Genomic DNA, 14,334 nt, shown 5'->3' with positions numbered 1-14,334 from the left:
AGCTTAGGTTAAACATTCTTTCCTCAAATTGGTGGTTATAATGTTTTTCTATTATATGAATAATTCTTAAAATTATAACATTTCTTAAAAATGGAGGATTTTTTTGTTTTTGTAAAAAAAAACCTCAATCCTCTTCCTTTTAGATTTGCCTATTTATACCTCTTTGTTTTTTGCTATTTTTTCTATTTCTTGTTACCTAAAACTTTGTAGAGAGCATTTTGCTGTACATTGATAAAATATTCTGAGCACCATCTTGCATCCTGAGAACCATACTTTTATGTTACATATGCAGATGACTAAAGCAGTTCTTTAATTTCACCTTCATTCTGTTTACACTTGGAATAATAGAAGAATCAAATGTTTTCCTTTCCAGTTTGATAATTGGTAAATTCATTGGCTTGCCAAAAAAAATGAAACTGATTACAGATTGAACATCCCTTATCTTAAATCTGAAATGCTCTAAGTTCTGAAACTTTATGAACATTGACATGATACCACAAGTCTTATGGTTCAGTATACACAAACTTTGCCCCCTAACACAAAATTACTAAAAATATTGTATAAGGGTCAGCACTGTGGCGCAGCAGGTTAAAGCCCCTGTCTGCAGCACCAGCATCCCGTGTGGGTGCCAGTTCAAGTCTGGCGGCTCCACTTCCAATCCCGCTCTCTGTTAATGTGCCTGGGAAAGCAGTGGAGGATAGCCCAAGTCCTTGGGCCCCTGCACCCGTGTGGGAGTCCCAAAAGAAGCCAGGAGTTCCTGGCTCCTGGCTTTGGAGCAGCTCAGCCCCAGCCATTGCAGCCATTTGAGAAGTGAACCCCTGGGTAGAAGACTGACTCACTCACTCACTCTCTCTCTCTCTGTCTCTCTGTCTCTTTGTCTCTCTCTACCTCTCTGTAACTCATCTTTCAAATAAAATCTTCTTTAAAAAACAAGAGAAAAAAATGCATAAAATTACTTTCAGAAAAAAAATTACTTTCAGGATATATGTTTTAGGTATATATGAAACGAATTACTTTCTTTTTGTTTATTTATTTATAAATTTGAGAGATAGAGTCACAGACAATGAGAGGGAGAGACAGAGAGAGAGAGAGGTCTTCCATCCAATGGTTCACTCCCCAGATGGCCGTAACGGCCGGAGCTGTGCCAATCAGGAGCCAAGAGCTTCTTCCGGGTCTCGCATGCAGGTGCAGGGGCCCAAGGATTTGGGCCATCTTTTACTGATTTTCCAGGCCATAGCAGAGAACTGGATAGGAAGAGGAACAGCCGGGACTAGAACCGGTGCCCATATGGGTTGCTAGTGCCGCAGGTGGAGGATTAACCTACTGCACCACTGCGCCGGGCCCACAAATTACTTTTATATTTTCACTTGGGTCCCATCCCCAGGATATCTCATTATGTATACATAAATATTCCAAAATGAAATACTTCTGGGCACAAACATTTCAGATAAGAGATACTCAGTTTGTACCAGTTCTGTTAATTCTGGAGTTTAATACAGCTTTCTGCCACATTATTGCTAGCTTTTTTTTTTTTAATTATTTATCTGAAAGGCAGAGAGAGAGAGAGATCCTATCTCTGTCTCTTCTCTCCTTCTGTCTCTTTGTAGCTCTACCTTTCAAATAAATAAAATAAACCTTTAAAAGAGAAGAGATTAATCTGTTTGCTTGTTCACTCCCCAAGTGACTACACCAGCCTGAACTGGGCCAGGCCAAAGCCAGGAGCCAGGAACCCCATCCAGATCTCTCACATGGATGACAAGAACCCAAGTACTTGGACCATGATCTGCTGTTTCCAAAGATTGAAGTGCAGAGTAGCCAGGGGTCAAACGAGGCACTTTAATATATGATTATTGTGTCCCAAGTAGTGACTCAACGTGCTATGCCACAACACCCACCCCTGTTATTACTTAAAGCCAAGTCTTTGTAGGACAGCATGTTCTAATTAAATCTAGATGGAATAATATTAATGTTAGTATTAAATAAGAAAATTCAGATCAGAACATGAAACTTTAGCCATAACCCAGGCCATTACCTCTACTAAAAATGAATTCAGCCTTGATGAATGATACTTTTTTTAACTTCAGTTTTAAATCTCAGTACTTCTCAGTAACTTGAAAATAAAATAATCTAAAATGGAATTTGTATAGAAACAGCAGTAAAAAATTCCAAGAGTGATAAGTAAAACTCACTCTTGGAGAAACCTGAATATAGGGAAAAGGAGTAATTTTAAGTTTCTAGTATATCTATTTTTTTTAAAGATTTATTTATTTTACTTGGAAGTCAGAGTTATACAGAGAGAGAGAGAGAGGGAGAGAGGTCTTGCATTCGATGGTTCACTCCCCAATTGGCCGCAACGACTGGAACTGCGCCAATCCGAAGCCAGGAGCCAGGAGCTTCTTTCGGGTCTCCCATGCGGGTGCAGGTGCCCAAGGACTTGGGCCACCTTCTACTGATTTCTCAGGCCACAGCAGAGAGCTGGATGGAAAGTGGCACAGCCGGGACTTGAACCAGTGCCCGTATGGGATGCCGGCACTTCAGGCCAGGGTGTTAACCCGCTGCGCTACAGCGCCAGCTCCAAGTTTCTAGTATATTCTAGTATATCTAAAAGAAGGCAAAAAAAAGGCAATGTAAAAATTTAAAAAAAAATAGACCATCATATTTTAATAGATGTTTCTGGAATATTTGATGGTTCTTAATGACAGGGGTTTTTTTTAAGATTTTTTTTATTTATTTGAAAGGCAAAGGCAGAGAGAGAAAGAAAGAGGTCTTCCATCCGCTGGTTCACTCCCCAAATGGCCACAATGGCCGGAGCTGGGCTGATCCAAAACCAGGAGCTTGGAACTTCTTCCGGTCTCTGTGCAGGTGCAGGGGCCCAAGGACTTGGCCCATCTTATACTGCTTCCTATGCCATAGCAGAGCTGGATTGGAAGTGGAGCAGCCAGGACTCGAACTGGTGCCCATATGGTATGCCGGCACTGCAGTGCTTGATACTCCATAGCACTGGCCCCAACAGTTCTCTTATATATTCTAAATTTTGTTTCTATAGTCTGGATCATATTATTTTACTTAAAAATTGCTCCTTCTATAAATCGTAGAAATTTTCAAATCAAGCTCTTAACATGGACACAAATTATGGATTAATTGTATATACCAAAGTAATTTATATACAAAGATCACAGATGCCTACCATTAATAAAACATTCTTTCTGAATCCCGTCTAACCCTAGTCCCATTATTCTAATACCTCCTTACTCAGCTTGCTTTTTCTTACTAGTTAATTTTTTTGACACAACAGATTAGAGTTGAAAACATATTTTTGTATTTATAGAACACAGCACAGTTCATTACAGAATATGGTGAAAAAAGATGACAATTTAGAATAAAGTGTTCTAGGCAGTGTGAATAAAGTGAAATTCTGAATAAGGTTAGATTATTGTATGGACTTAAGAATATACAACTTAGATAATGTAGAAGAAGTCAGAGATTCTCATGCAATGACTTTTTGAGTGTTTGCTGTAAAGAGCTTAAAATTATATTGATAGGCCGGCACCATGGCTCACTTGGTTAATCCTCCGCCTGCGGCACCAGCACCCCTGGTTCTAGTCCCAGTTGGGACGCTGCATTCTGTCCCAGTTGCTCCTCTTCCAGTCCAACCCTCTGCTGTGGTCCGGGAAGGCAGTGGAGGATGGCCCAGGTCTTTGGGCCCTGCACCCACCTGGGAGACCAGGAGGAAGCACCTGGCTCCTGGCTTCAGATCCGTGCAGTGCGCCGGCCACAGTGCCAGCCGTAGCAGCCAATTATGGGGTGAACCAACGGAAAAGGAAGACCTTTCTCTCTGTCTCTCTCTCTCTATCACTCACTAACTCTGCCTGTCAAAAAAAGAAGAAAAAAGAAAAAAAATTATATTGATAGTTTTGGTTTATAAAAAGCCTTCCTCCTTTATCTTATCATCTTAAGACATCTATCCAGTCCTCATCATTATTGTCATTCATTGTCAGAGAATTCGTTTGAAAGGCACTGATGCCATTTTAAGCAATAATCCAATCACTTGATTCTCAGTCTTTTGTTATTCCGTTCAGGTCTAACCTAACAACCATCCATGAGAATTATTGATTGACTCATAGATATAAACTGTAGACCATGAAGACACTGTGGTTTTCATCTTTATGAGCCTAAAATATCTTACCAGCTTTGTCTTGCTTCATCCAAGTATTTTGTCTACTGGTGTCTAACATTTATTTAGACTAGACGCAGATGTATTAGAATCCATCTTATAAATCTTGCCCAAAGCCATTTTTAGAATTTTTTAAAAATATTTATTTATTTATTTGAAAGTCAGAGTTAGAAGGAAAGCGAGCTTTCCTCTTCTGGTTCACTCCCCAGATAGCTGCAAAAGCCTGGGCTGGAGCAAGATGAAGCCAGGACCCTGGAACTCCATCCAGATCTTCCATGGGAGTAGCAGGGGCCCAAACACTTGGACCATCTTTTGTTGCTTTCCAGTGGATAGAAGATATCTCTCTCTCTGTATTTCCCTCTCTCTAATTCCAAAAAAACTTTCAAATAAATCTTTTTTAAAAATAAATGGTGATGAAAATCAAGGCTATTAACTTTTATTCTTCCATGAATTTATGTATTGTTTTAACATTTAGAAATTTGCCAAAATAAAGAAAATGGTTATATAGCAGTTATCCTGTGGTTTTCTGATTATGTGTAAGATTAAAAACATATTGGGTGAAATCAAGGGCTGATTCATCCAGAATGTGACATCATTAAATGAAGTCTTAAACTATATAATAATAACTGCATTAATTGTCAGTATTTAAAACTGAACAAGTCTTTTAGTTCATTATCCAGGAAACAGCTCATATTAGCGTTAACATTAAAAATTGCATGGCTGTAAATGTTTTTCAGGTTTAATTCTTTTCAAGTCATAAGCTGTATAATCTGGATATCTAAATAAAGAATTTCTTTTTTAGTTCCTTCTTGAAAGGAGAATGAAACTACCTGCTCACATTAGGATTTTAGTTTGGCATTTTGGAATGCTAGAATGTTGTTTGGAACAACCAAAAAAATTCTCAAAACCAAAATCTAAGGATTTTTAGATTTAGCCAAATTTTTTATTTTATTCCCAAAAATAGATACGAAATAAGTACCTGTTTTTTATTAGAAGCATACAAATAGGGGTGAATGTTGTGATGCAACAGATAAACTACTGCTTGGGACACCTGCATTCCATATCAGAGTGCCTCAATCAAGCTTCATCTTAGGTTTTGATGCAGCTTCCTGTTAATATGCCTGAGAGGCAGCAGATGATGGCCCAAGTACTGGGTTCTTGCCCCCTCATGGGAGAGCTGGATGGCATTCCTGGTTCCTGGCTTCAACCTGGCCTATCCCCACTGTTCCCAGCATTTGGGGAGTGAACCAGCATATGGAGGATCTTTCTTTCTTCCTCCTTATCACTCTGCCATTCAAATAAACAAATAAAATTTTTTAAAAACACATAAAATTGTTTTAAGGTGTATTTACTGATGTTTATTTTTATCAAGTACTCAATAAAATAAGGTTTAATGCAAAAATTAAGTAAGTTAATTCAGACTTTGCTTGAGTAGCATTTGATACAGTTTTCTTCAACTTTAAGTCAAGTTGACTTCTGAATATTTTCAGGGAAAGGAAAAGTGGATTGTTTTGTTTTTCTTTTGTCTCAGCATTCCAGAATCGTTCAGCTTGACCCTTGTTCTTAGCAGTCTGTAACTTGTAGATTTTTCTAAAACAATATAGAAAAATTGTATTATTCTTGAGGAACTTTCTGACACTTATTGCCAAATTGTCTGTGTAGTCTCTATCCTTTCCAGTCTTCTTAATTAAAATTTTATGCAGCCTATGTTTACTCCTTAACTTCAGAAGCTTATACAATAAAATTTTTGAACATGATAGCTTATGAATTATAATTACTGTCCTTGAGATTACCTTGGTCACAACCTAAATATTTAAAAACATTCTACAAGTTGCTAAATGACCAGTTCCTGATGAATTTTCATAATTTACCCCAAATCAATCCTATTTTAAAGGTAGATGTATGCTGCTCTGATACTATAATGTGAAATCTGTAATTAAGATTTATTTATTTATTTGAAAGTCAGAGTTACTCAGAGGGAGGAAGTTATAGAGAGGTAGAGATCTTCCATCTACTAGTTCACTCCGCAAATTGCCACAATGGCCAGGTCTGGGCCAGGCCAACACCAAGAGCCAAGAGCTTCTTCTGAATTTCCCACTTGGGTGCAGGGGCCCAAGCCCTTGGGCCATCCTCCACTGCTTTCCCAGGCATGTTAGCAGGGAGCTGGATTGGAGTGGAGCATCTAGGTCTTGAACCAGTGGGATGCCAGCCTCATGGGCCTTGGCTTTATCCGTTATGCCACAACACCGGACCTCATTAATATATTTCAATTAAACTTGTATATATCTAGCAGATCAGTTTTCATAGCATATATGGAAAGCCTAAGACATGTTTTAAAGTTAAAATAGTTTAAAATTTTATTTAAGGCTTGGTAATGTGTAAAGAATATTATTTCCAACTAGAGGTTATTTGTTTTCCAATCTTTCTTTTCTAAATGTTTTCTCTTACAGCCTGATGTGTGAAAAAAGAATTTTTGAAACTGTGAATAGTGTAAGGCATCCTTTTTTGGTGAACCTTTTTGCATGTTTCCAAACCAAAGAGCATGTTTGCTTTGTAATGGAATATGCTGCCGGTGGGGACCTAATGATGCACATTCATACTGATGTCTTTTCTGAACCAAGAGCTGTGTGAGTATGCTTCAGACATTTGTCTGAGTTTTTCCATGACTGATTTATTTCTGGGAAGAAAAAGAGCTCTCTGTGGATTTTAGGTCTTTTTTTTTTTTCCCTACTGGAAGTTAGATCTCTACAAGATATTATTAGAATTCCTTTTTGGTTTCTAACAAATATGTTTTGTATTTTTCACTCTGTTGTTCGTGTTGAAAATTTCATGGGTTCCCTAACTCACACTTCATCACAATTAAGGTTCATTTTATTTAAATAAAATTAAAATTAAAAATTTTGTTATTAAATTTTCTCTTTAGGGAGTGACATCTATGTTTCAATGACAAATTATATACAGGTACATTGTTAAGTGAAAAAGAAATGCAGAAGAGTCTGTATTATATAAATATATAAAATACTTATTTGCACTTTCAAAGGATAATTTCAATGAATATATATCAGATATTTGCTTGCTTGTGCTTATAAAATTTCTGAAAGTGTATGAAAGAAGCTGATACAGGTTCAGTATCCCTTATCTGCATGGTTATCAGAAATACTTCAAATTGAGGAGGGTTTTTTTTTGGGGGGGGGAGTGGATTTTGTATATTTACATAAACTTTACTGATTAAGCATTCCTAATCTAAAAATCTGAAATTCTCCAAAACTTTTTCAGCATCATGTCAGTGCTTAAAAGTTTTGGATTACAGAACATTTTGCATTTTAGATTTTGAATTAGGGATTCTCAACTTGTATACATATTGCCTCCAAGGAAAGGAGTAGAAAACAGACTTCTCACTACAAGTGTTTTTGTACTTTTTTAATTGAATAGTTATGAAAGTTTTGCCTATTCAAATACATAAAAGTAAATATTAAGCACTTCAGATTGTATTTTCATGTTCAGTATGCACACACTTGAAATATAAAAATGTAGTTCTGCCTTAAGGATAATTATTACCCCAATTTCACACCTTAAGGGTGGAGCTAAGATTTGAAACTAGGAAAGTGCTCCTAATAGCTACACCCTACATGCTGTAGAGAGGCATCCTTGATCCTTTTCCGTACTCACCTGCAACTTCCAAACCATGAGCAAGTTCCGTTACCTCTACCTCCAAAATATACCCAAATCATAAAAACATAAACCCAGTAGTAAAATCATTATTGGATTTATTCATGAATTTTCATCAGTAGTGTATTCTGATGGAATAGCAATTGATGTTTGTATAGCACTTTGATTCCTTTATTTCATTCTCACCATAACCATTAGAGTTTGATGTAGAGCAATTGATAGCAGTACTGTCAAAGCCTTCAAGTTTTAGCTGAGGAAATGGGGATTAATTCTAAGGGGTAATGAGGCATTCAAAAAAGGAGGCAAAAATCAGAAAGTAATAGAAAACTACTATAAATTCATTCCCTGAATGTTTAAAACTTTAAAGTAGGACATTCAGACTATGCCTAACCTTGGGCTAACAACCACGAAGAATTCTTTTAATTTTGTTATGCTTGTTTTTGTCTTTTAAACATAAGATATAGTTCTGCCTTAAGGAATTTTCCTGAGAAAAAAACAAATTGTATACAAATAAACAAAAAGCCCAGTGAGATGCAAGAATGAAATGTTGCAGTACTCCAAATCTGAAGTATTTCCTATAATCACTCAGGTTTCAGTTTAAGTGTTATGTCTTTGAAGCTCCTTTCCTCCCTATGTAAACTACCACGTCACTAACCTCTAAATCAGGTTGCTGTGTTCTGTGTTCTATTTTATCTTCTTCGTATCACATCATTTCTACCCAAAGTCATTTATTTTTTTACATATTACTGTCTGTCTCCCCTCACTAAAAGGAAGGAGAAGGAGCAGTGTTTGTCCTGGTCAGTAGTGAAAACACCTGAAAAAGTGCCTGGCTCAATTGGTTTTTAATGACTGGGACTATAGAACCAAAATACCTTGATCCTTAGCTTTGCCTTTTTTCTGGCTTTGTGACTTTTGGCAAATTAATCACCCTTGCTGAGCTTCATTTTCTACTTTAAAACAAGATTTGATTTGAAGATAATTAAGCTAATAAGTGAAAATAACCTGATACTAGTAAGCATTTAGTGAAATACATGTTTTAGGTCATATGCCCAACTTTTTTTTTTTTTTTTTTTTTTTTTTTTGACAGGCAGAGTGGACAGTGAGAGAGAGAGACAGAGAGAAAGGTCTTCCTTTGCCGTTGGTTCACCCTCCAATGGCCGCCGCGGCTGGCGCGCTGTGGCCGGCGCACCGCGCTGATCCGATGGCAGGAGCCAGGAGCCAAGTGCTTTTCCTGGTCTCCCATGGGGTGCAGGGCCCAAACACCTGGGCCATCCTCCACTGCACTCCCTGGCCACAGCAGAGAGCTCCTGGAAGAGGGGCAACCCGGACAGAATCCGGCGCCCCAACCGGGACTGGAACCCGGTGTGCCGGCGCCGCAAGGCAGAGGATTAGCCTAGTGAGCCGCGGCGCCGGCCCCCAACTATTTCTTAAATTGAATCCAATCAAGACCATCTATTTACAAAGAAAGTAACAGAAATCAAGATATTTTTTTTAATCTTAAGAACAGTCATCAAACTGGTAAGAGTTAATTCTGTGGATGGTAATGGATTTGAGATGAGGCAGATAGATAAATGAAATATCTTGCTTTAGGGAGAGTGTATTATATTTTATATATTATATATTATATAATAATAAGTTATATTTTATAACAAAAATTATTGCTTACATAATTAAGAACTGATTTTCCTAACTTTTTCTCTGTAGGTTTTTCTATACTGAAGACAGGCAAATTTGCATTTTTAAGTGTAACCATTTATTTATTACTTCCCTCCTCATTCAAGTCAGGCTACCATGTGTCTGACATTATGCCACACATTTAAGATAAAACCTGAAAAAGATAGACAGCCCTATACCTCACAGTTGGTATTATAGCCGGGCCCATGTTTTCTTGAGTTCCAAACTCGTATATCCAACTTCTAGACTTCGTCACATGCCCCACAGGCAGTTCAAAATGAACATATTTAAAGCTAAACTCACGTCCCCTCAAAACTCGGGCTACTTCTTTATTTCTTTACCTTTTCATTCCATTAAGATAGAAACCTTGAGAGTCATCTTCACCTCCTCCCACTCCATCGTATGCAGCGAATGACGTACTATGTGCTATCATACTGATTTTTCAGTTTTCTTTAAAAATTCAACTCTTATTCTCTTTGTTGCCACTACATTGAATGTTCTCATGATCTTCCATCTGTACTATTCTAAAAGCCTTGTCTGTTCCTTTTCCCTCTGGAACTCTACCTACTTCTGAACTCCAATTTTCACATTGCTGCCAGAAAAATCTTCCTAACATAAATGAAATTATTCTCCCCTGATTAAAGTGATTTGAGGAGCAAATGTTTGGTCTAGTGGTTAAGTCACCAGATGAGATTCCTATGTCTCATATCTGAGTGCCTATTTTTCAGTGCCTAGCTCTGGCTGCTGACTCCAACTTCTGAGTACAGTTTTTGGCACACCCTGAGAGGCAGTGAGGATGACTTGAGTGACTGGGTTTCAACAACCCACATAGGAGAATTGATTTCACATCTCCTGATTTTAGCAGGCATTTGGGGATGAGAGCTCTGTCTCTCTACTTCTCAAATACTTTTGTAAAAAATGGTTTTACAATCTCTACCACTAAGGAAAGAAATTCCAATATCCATAATTTGACATTCAGAATTGCTCCTCTAGGCAGTCTTCTCTACCTAACCTCCTGCTAGATCTTCCCCATTTATACCCTTCCCACACACTAAAGCCATTTCATTAGTTGTCAAGCATGTTATGCCATTTCTGCTCTGATCCTTTTCCCTCTTAGGGGAATGTCCTATGTTTCCTACACAGAACTTCTACCTGGAACACTGTCCTTCTCTCCTTATGGCACATTTGTATTAGTCCTACAGAACCAAATCAAATGCCCTGAGTTCCTGTGACTCCGCCAGGCAAAGTTTCGTCAAGACTATACTTTTCTCATTTTTTAATTTCACCCCTAAATCTAACAAAGTGTGGTACATAATGAGGACTAAATAAATAAATATTTGTGAAGTTAATTCACTAGAGTTGTGTTTTGACGCATAAAAATATAAACTGGGATTCAAAAGCAGTGAATCTTATTTTGATTTAATTCTTCAAACAGATTTTATGCGGCATGTGTAGTTCTTGGGTTGCAGTATTTACATGAACACAAAATTGTTTATAGGTAAGTAAATTTTTGGTTCTTTCTAATGACTTGCTTTGGTGTGAATTAGAATTACAGATAATTAAGAAAGATATTTTATACTTAGGCAGCTTCTTAATTCTCTTCCTTCATATGTTAAGTGATGTTTAGAGGCAAAGCTCAATTTTGTAAGATGTGGTCCACACAGTACACAGTAATTTTGTGTTGAACTTCTTGTTTCCTGATCCTGTGCCCATTTCCTAATTAAAATAGTCAAACTATGAGTTGTCCTATGAGAACACAGTTCACCCCAGCAATATTCACCCTGATGAATATCTTACATTTAATTGATCCACTGTGCAAAACTTTAATGACCAATACTACTGGAAACATGTGCATGATGAGATGAGTAGCTTGTGCCAGAGTGCAAAATAGCATACTATTCTTCCTTCATTAAAACTCTTGCTGTCAAGTGAACAAAATAGCGTTTTGGTAACATAGCCCATTTATATGCTGACACAGATTTCCTTATCAAATTGTTGACCAGTAGCAAATAGATCATGATGCAGCAGCTAGTCCAGTGTTTTCAAAGTACAGATTTCCTCATAATCCTCAAACTTTATCTTTATCCTTTAACTTAAAAGGTAAAATGTTTTTAACTAGTTTAATTAGTAATCAGTGAGTATGTATTGATACCCTTTTCTTTATTTTGAATTATTCTCTTAGAAAATTAAACCTGCTTCCTGACATTTATAATGTTAGTTTGACCATTCTTTCTTATGGAAGGTATATAGGCAAACTTCAGACTTGGACGAAGCCAGATTATCACAAATAACCAATTAATAAATACCTGAGTCAAAGGTACTTAAACTCCTTCCGTACTTTAAAATATATATTTAAAGAGATAGCATTTCTTTTTTAAAATGCATTCTTCCTGTTTTATACAACAGGGAAATATTTAGAAACTATATTATATAAAATAATAAACTTGCCAGAAGTAGGAAAAATGATTGTTTATGATAACAGTATTTAAATTTCAAGTCATAACTTGGAAAACCATTTATAGTAAAATAGGACTCCTATTGAAATTATTTTTTAAACTATAGTATCTACTCATTTCATTGATTTTTTTTTTCATTTTGTATATTTCATCCTAAACAGAGATTTGAAATTGGATAACTTATTGCTAGATACAGAGGGCTTTGTGAAAATTGCTGATTTTGGTCTTTGCAAAGAAGGTAAATTAAAATTGTGTTTTAATAGAATACTATCTCTTTGTACTTTTTGTAATTTTTAAGTTTATGGAAAATGAAATGTATTTTTAATTTATTCTTCATTAAGAATTGTAGATTGTTCATAAAGTCTAATTATCACATTGAGAAAACTTTTTCTGTAGATATGAAAAAGGCTAGATTTGCAGAAATCATAGTATGGTTAAAGTCATTCCATAACTACTTTAAGAAAATATTCATTATGGACCAAATTGTTTATTCTGCTGGAATTATACAGAGTGAATTACATAAGCCTAATAATTTTTCTCTATCTTCCTAAAACTTAACATTTTATATGGGAAAAGATAGATATAGGTATATAGATAGCTCAAGAATATTGTCCTAGCAGTTACTACACTGAGTTAGGAGAACCCATGTTCCATTTCAGAGTACCTGGGTTTGATGCCTCTGGATCCTGACTCCAGCTTCTTGAGCACAATACCCAACATATAGATAGTCTTATTTTTACATTTAAAACATTATATTGTAACTAAAGTTGTCTTTCCCCTCCTCTACACTGGTAACTTCTTTTTCTTGTTTAGCTTTGTTTCAACAGTATGTAACAGTGTTTGGAGGATGTTAAGTATCCAGTAAATGTTTAATTAACAAATACCTGGATAAATGAATGAATGAACTTTGTAAAGATAGGCTCATCACATACACTACTGGCTTCCTAGTTGCTGAATCCAGTAACTGTAACTGGCTGTCTCTATATTGGGCACTGTTGATTTAAATGCTTTTGTTTCTCATGAGCTGTCCTTAGCCCACTGCTCTTCACAGCTAGTTTTTGACCATGAGATTCTCATGTGTTGTTACACTATTTTCTCTATACCAATGCTTAACATTTCTTTAAAAGTTTTTAATACATCTGAATTTGATCACAATATACAAATGTGCAACTTTAATTTTGCTTTCTAAAAACCTCTTCTGACTTTTCTGTTAATTATTTTTTTCTTTGCTAACAAATATTTAAATTTTATCTTTTCCAGGAATGGGATATGGTGACAGAACAAGCACATTTTGTGGCACTCCTGAATTTCTTGCCCCCGAAGTATTAACAGAAACATCCTATACAAGGGCTGTAGATTGGTGGGGCCTTGGTGTACTTATATATGAAATGCTTGTTGGTGAGGTAAGCAGAATGAAGTAGATGAGAAGGAAGAGAGGAAAGATGATAGAAAGAAAAAGTACATTGTTAATACCTAATACATCTGCATAAATGTAACAAGTTTTATAAATATTTATACCATACCAATAATTGGTTGTTTCTTTTAAATATATATGATTTGTGGAATGTACTGTCAATGCCTTGAAAGTAGTTCCTTATATTTCAGAATTGTACTGTGGTTGTGTTACAGTGTTAAGGTATACTCATCGTTTCATAGGAAATAGAACAGCAAGAATACAAACGACAAGAATGTAGTCTGATGCAGGCATTTTACCCAGTGGTTAAGATGCCAATGGGATAATTGCATCCCATATCAGAGTACATAACTCTCAGCCCCAGCTCTGATCCAGATTCCAGCTTCCTCCCAATGTGCACTCTGGAATTAGGGAGTAATGGCTCAATTAGTTGGTCCCTGCCACCCATGTGGGAAACCTGTGTTGAGTTTCTGGCTCCTGGCTTCCACTTGGCCCAGCCCTAATTGTTGTAGGCTTTTGGGGACTGAACCCATGGATGGAAAAGCAGTCCCTCTCTCTCTTCTCTCAAAGTAAAACTGCTCAATCGACTTTATAATCTTTCAGTATTAGTGAAACTTCAGTGATAACTTTGCTTTAAACTGTGATAACAGTATGGTTTGGCTGAAGTTTATGTCCAGTTTCTCTATTATAAGCAACTGAAAATTCACTGGATGTATCATGCATTTTTCAGATTTGTATTTGAATGTGTCTAGTTTGAGGACTAGAAAGACTCCAATAATAAGCTAACATACCAGCTCCTCTTTTCCCTCTGCCAAGTGAGAGTAAAGGTGCCAGGGAGGTTTAAAGAACATTGGACACCAGAGTGAGGTGCTATGAATGTTGACATCTGAACACACTATTGAATTCTTTCTGTATGTGCTTACAACACATTTGCTAGCTCCACTAGC

At 36.6% G+C, this 14,334-nt stretch overlaps 1 protein-coding gene across 7 annotated transcripts in view; it reads left to right on the top strand.

Annotated features, from left to right (window-relative positions):
* PKN2 (protein kinase N2) overlaps positions 1 to 14,334 on the top strand; it is a 156,934-nt gene that overhangs the window by 137,357 nt on the left and 5,243 nt on the right. For all 7 annotated transcript variants that reach the window (XM_051856287.2, XM_051856284.2, XM_051856286.2 and 4 more), the window contains 4 exons: positions 6,625 to 6,801; positions 10,953 to 11,015; positions 12,135 to 12,211; positions 13,234 to 13,376. In XM_051856287.2, the coding sequence (XP_051712247.1) occupies positions 6,625 to 6,801; positions 10,953 to 11,015; positions 12,135 to 12,211; positions 13,234 to 13,376 (460 nt within the window). The remainder of the gene's footprint in view (positions 1 to 6,624; positions 6,802 to 10,952; positions 11,016 to 12,134; positions 12,212 to 13,233; positions 13,377 to 14,334) is intronic.

The sequence above is a fragment of the Oryctolagus cuniculus genome, chromosome 7 (genome assembly GCF_964237555.1).
Source record: "Oryctolagus cuniculus chromosome 7, mOryCun1.1, whole genome shotgun sequence".
NCBI classification, from domain to species: Eukaryota; Metazoa; Chordata; class Mammalia; order Lagomorpha; family Leporidae; genus Oryctolagus; species Oryctolagus cuniculus.
This window is presented reverse-complemented; position numbering and strand designations above follow the sequence as displayed.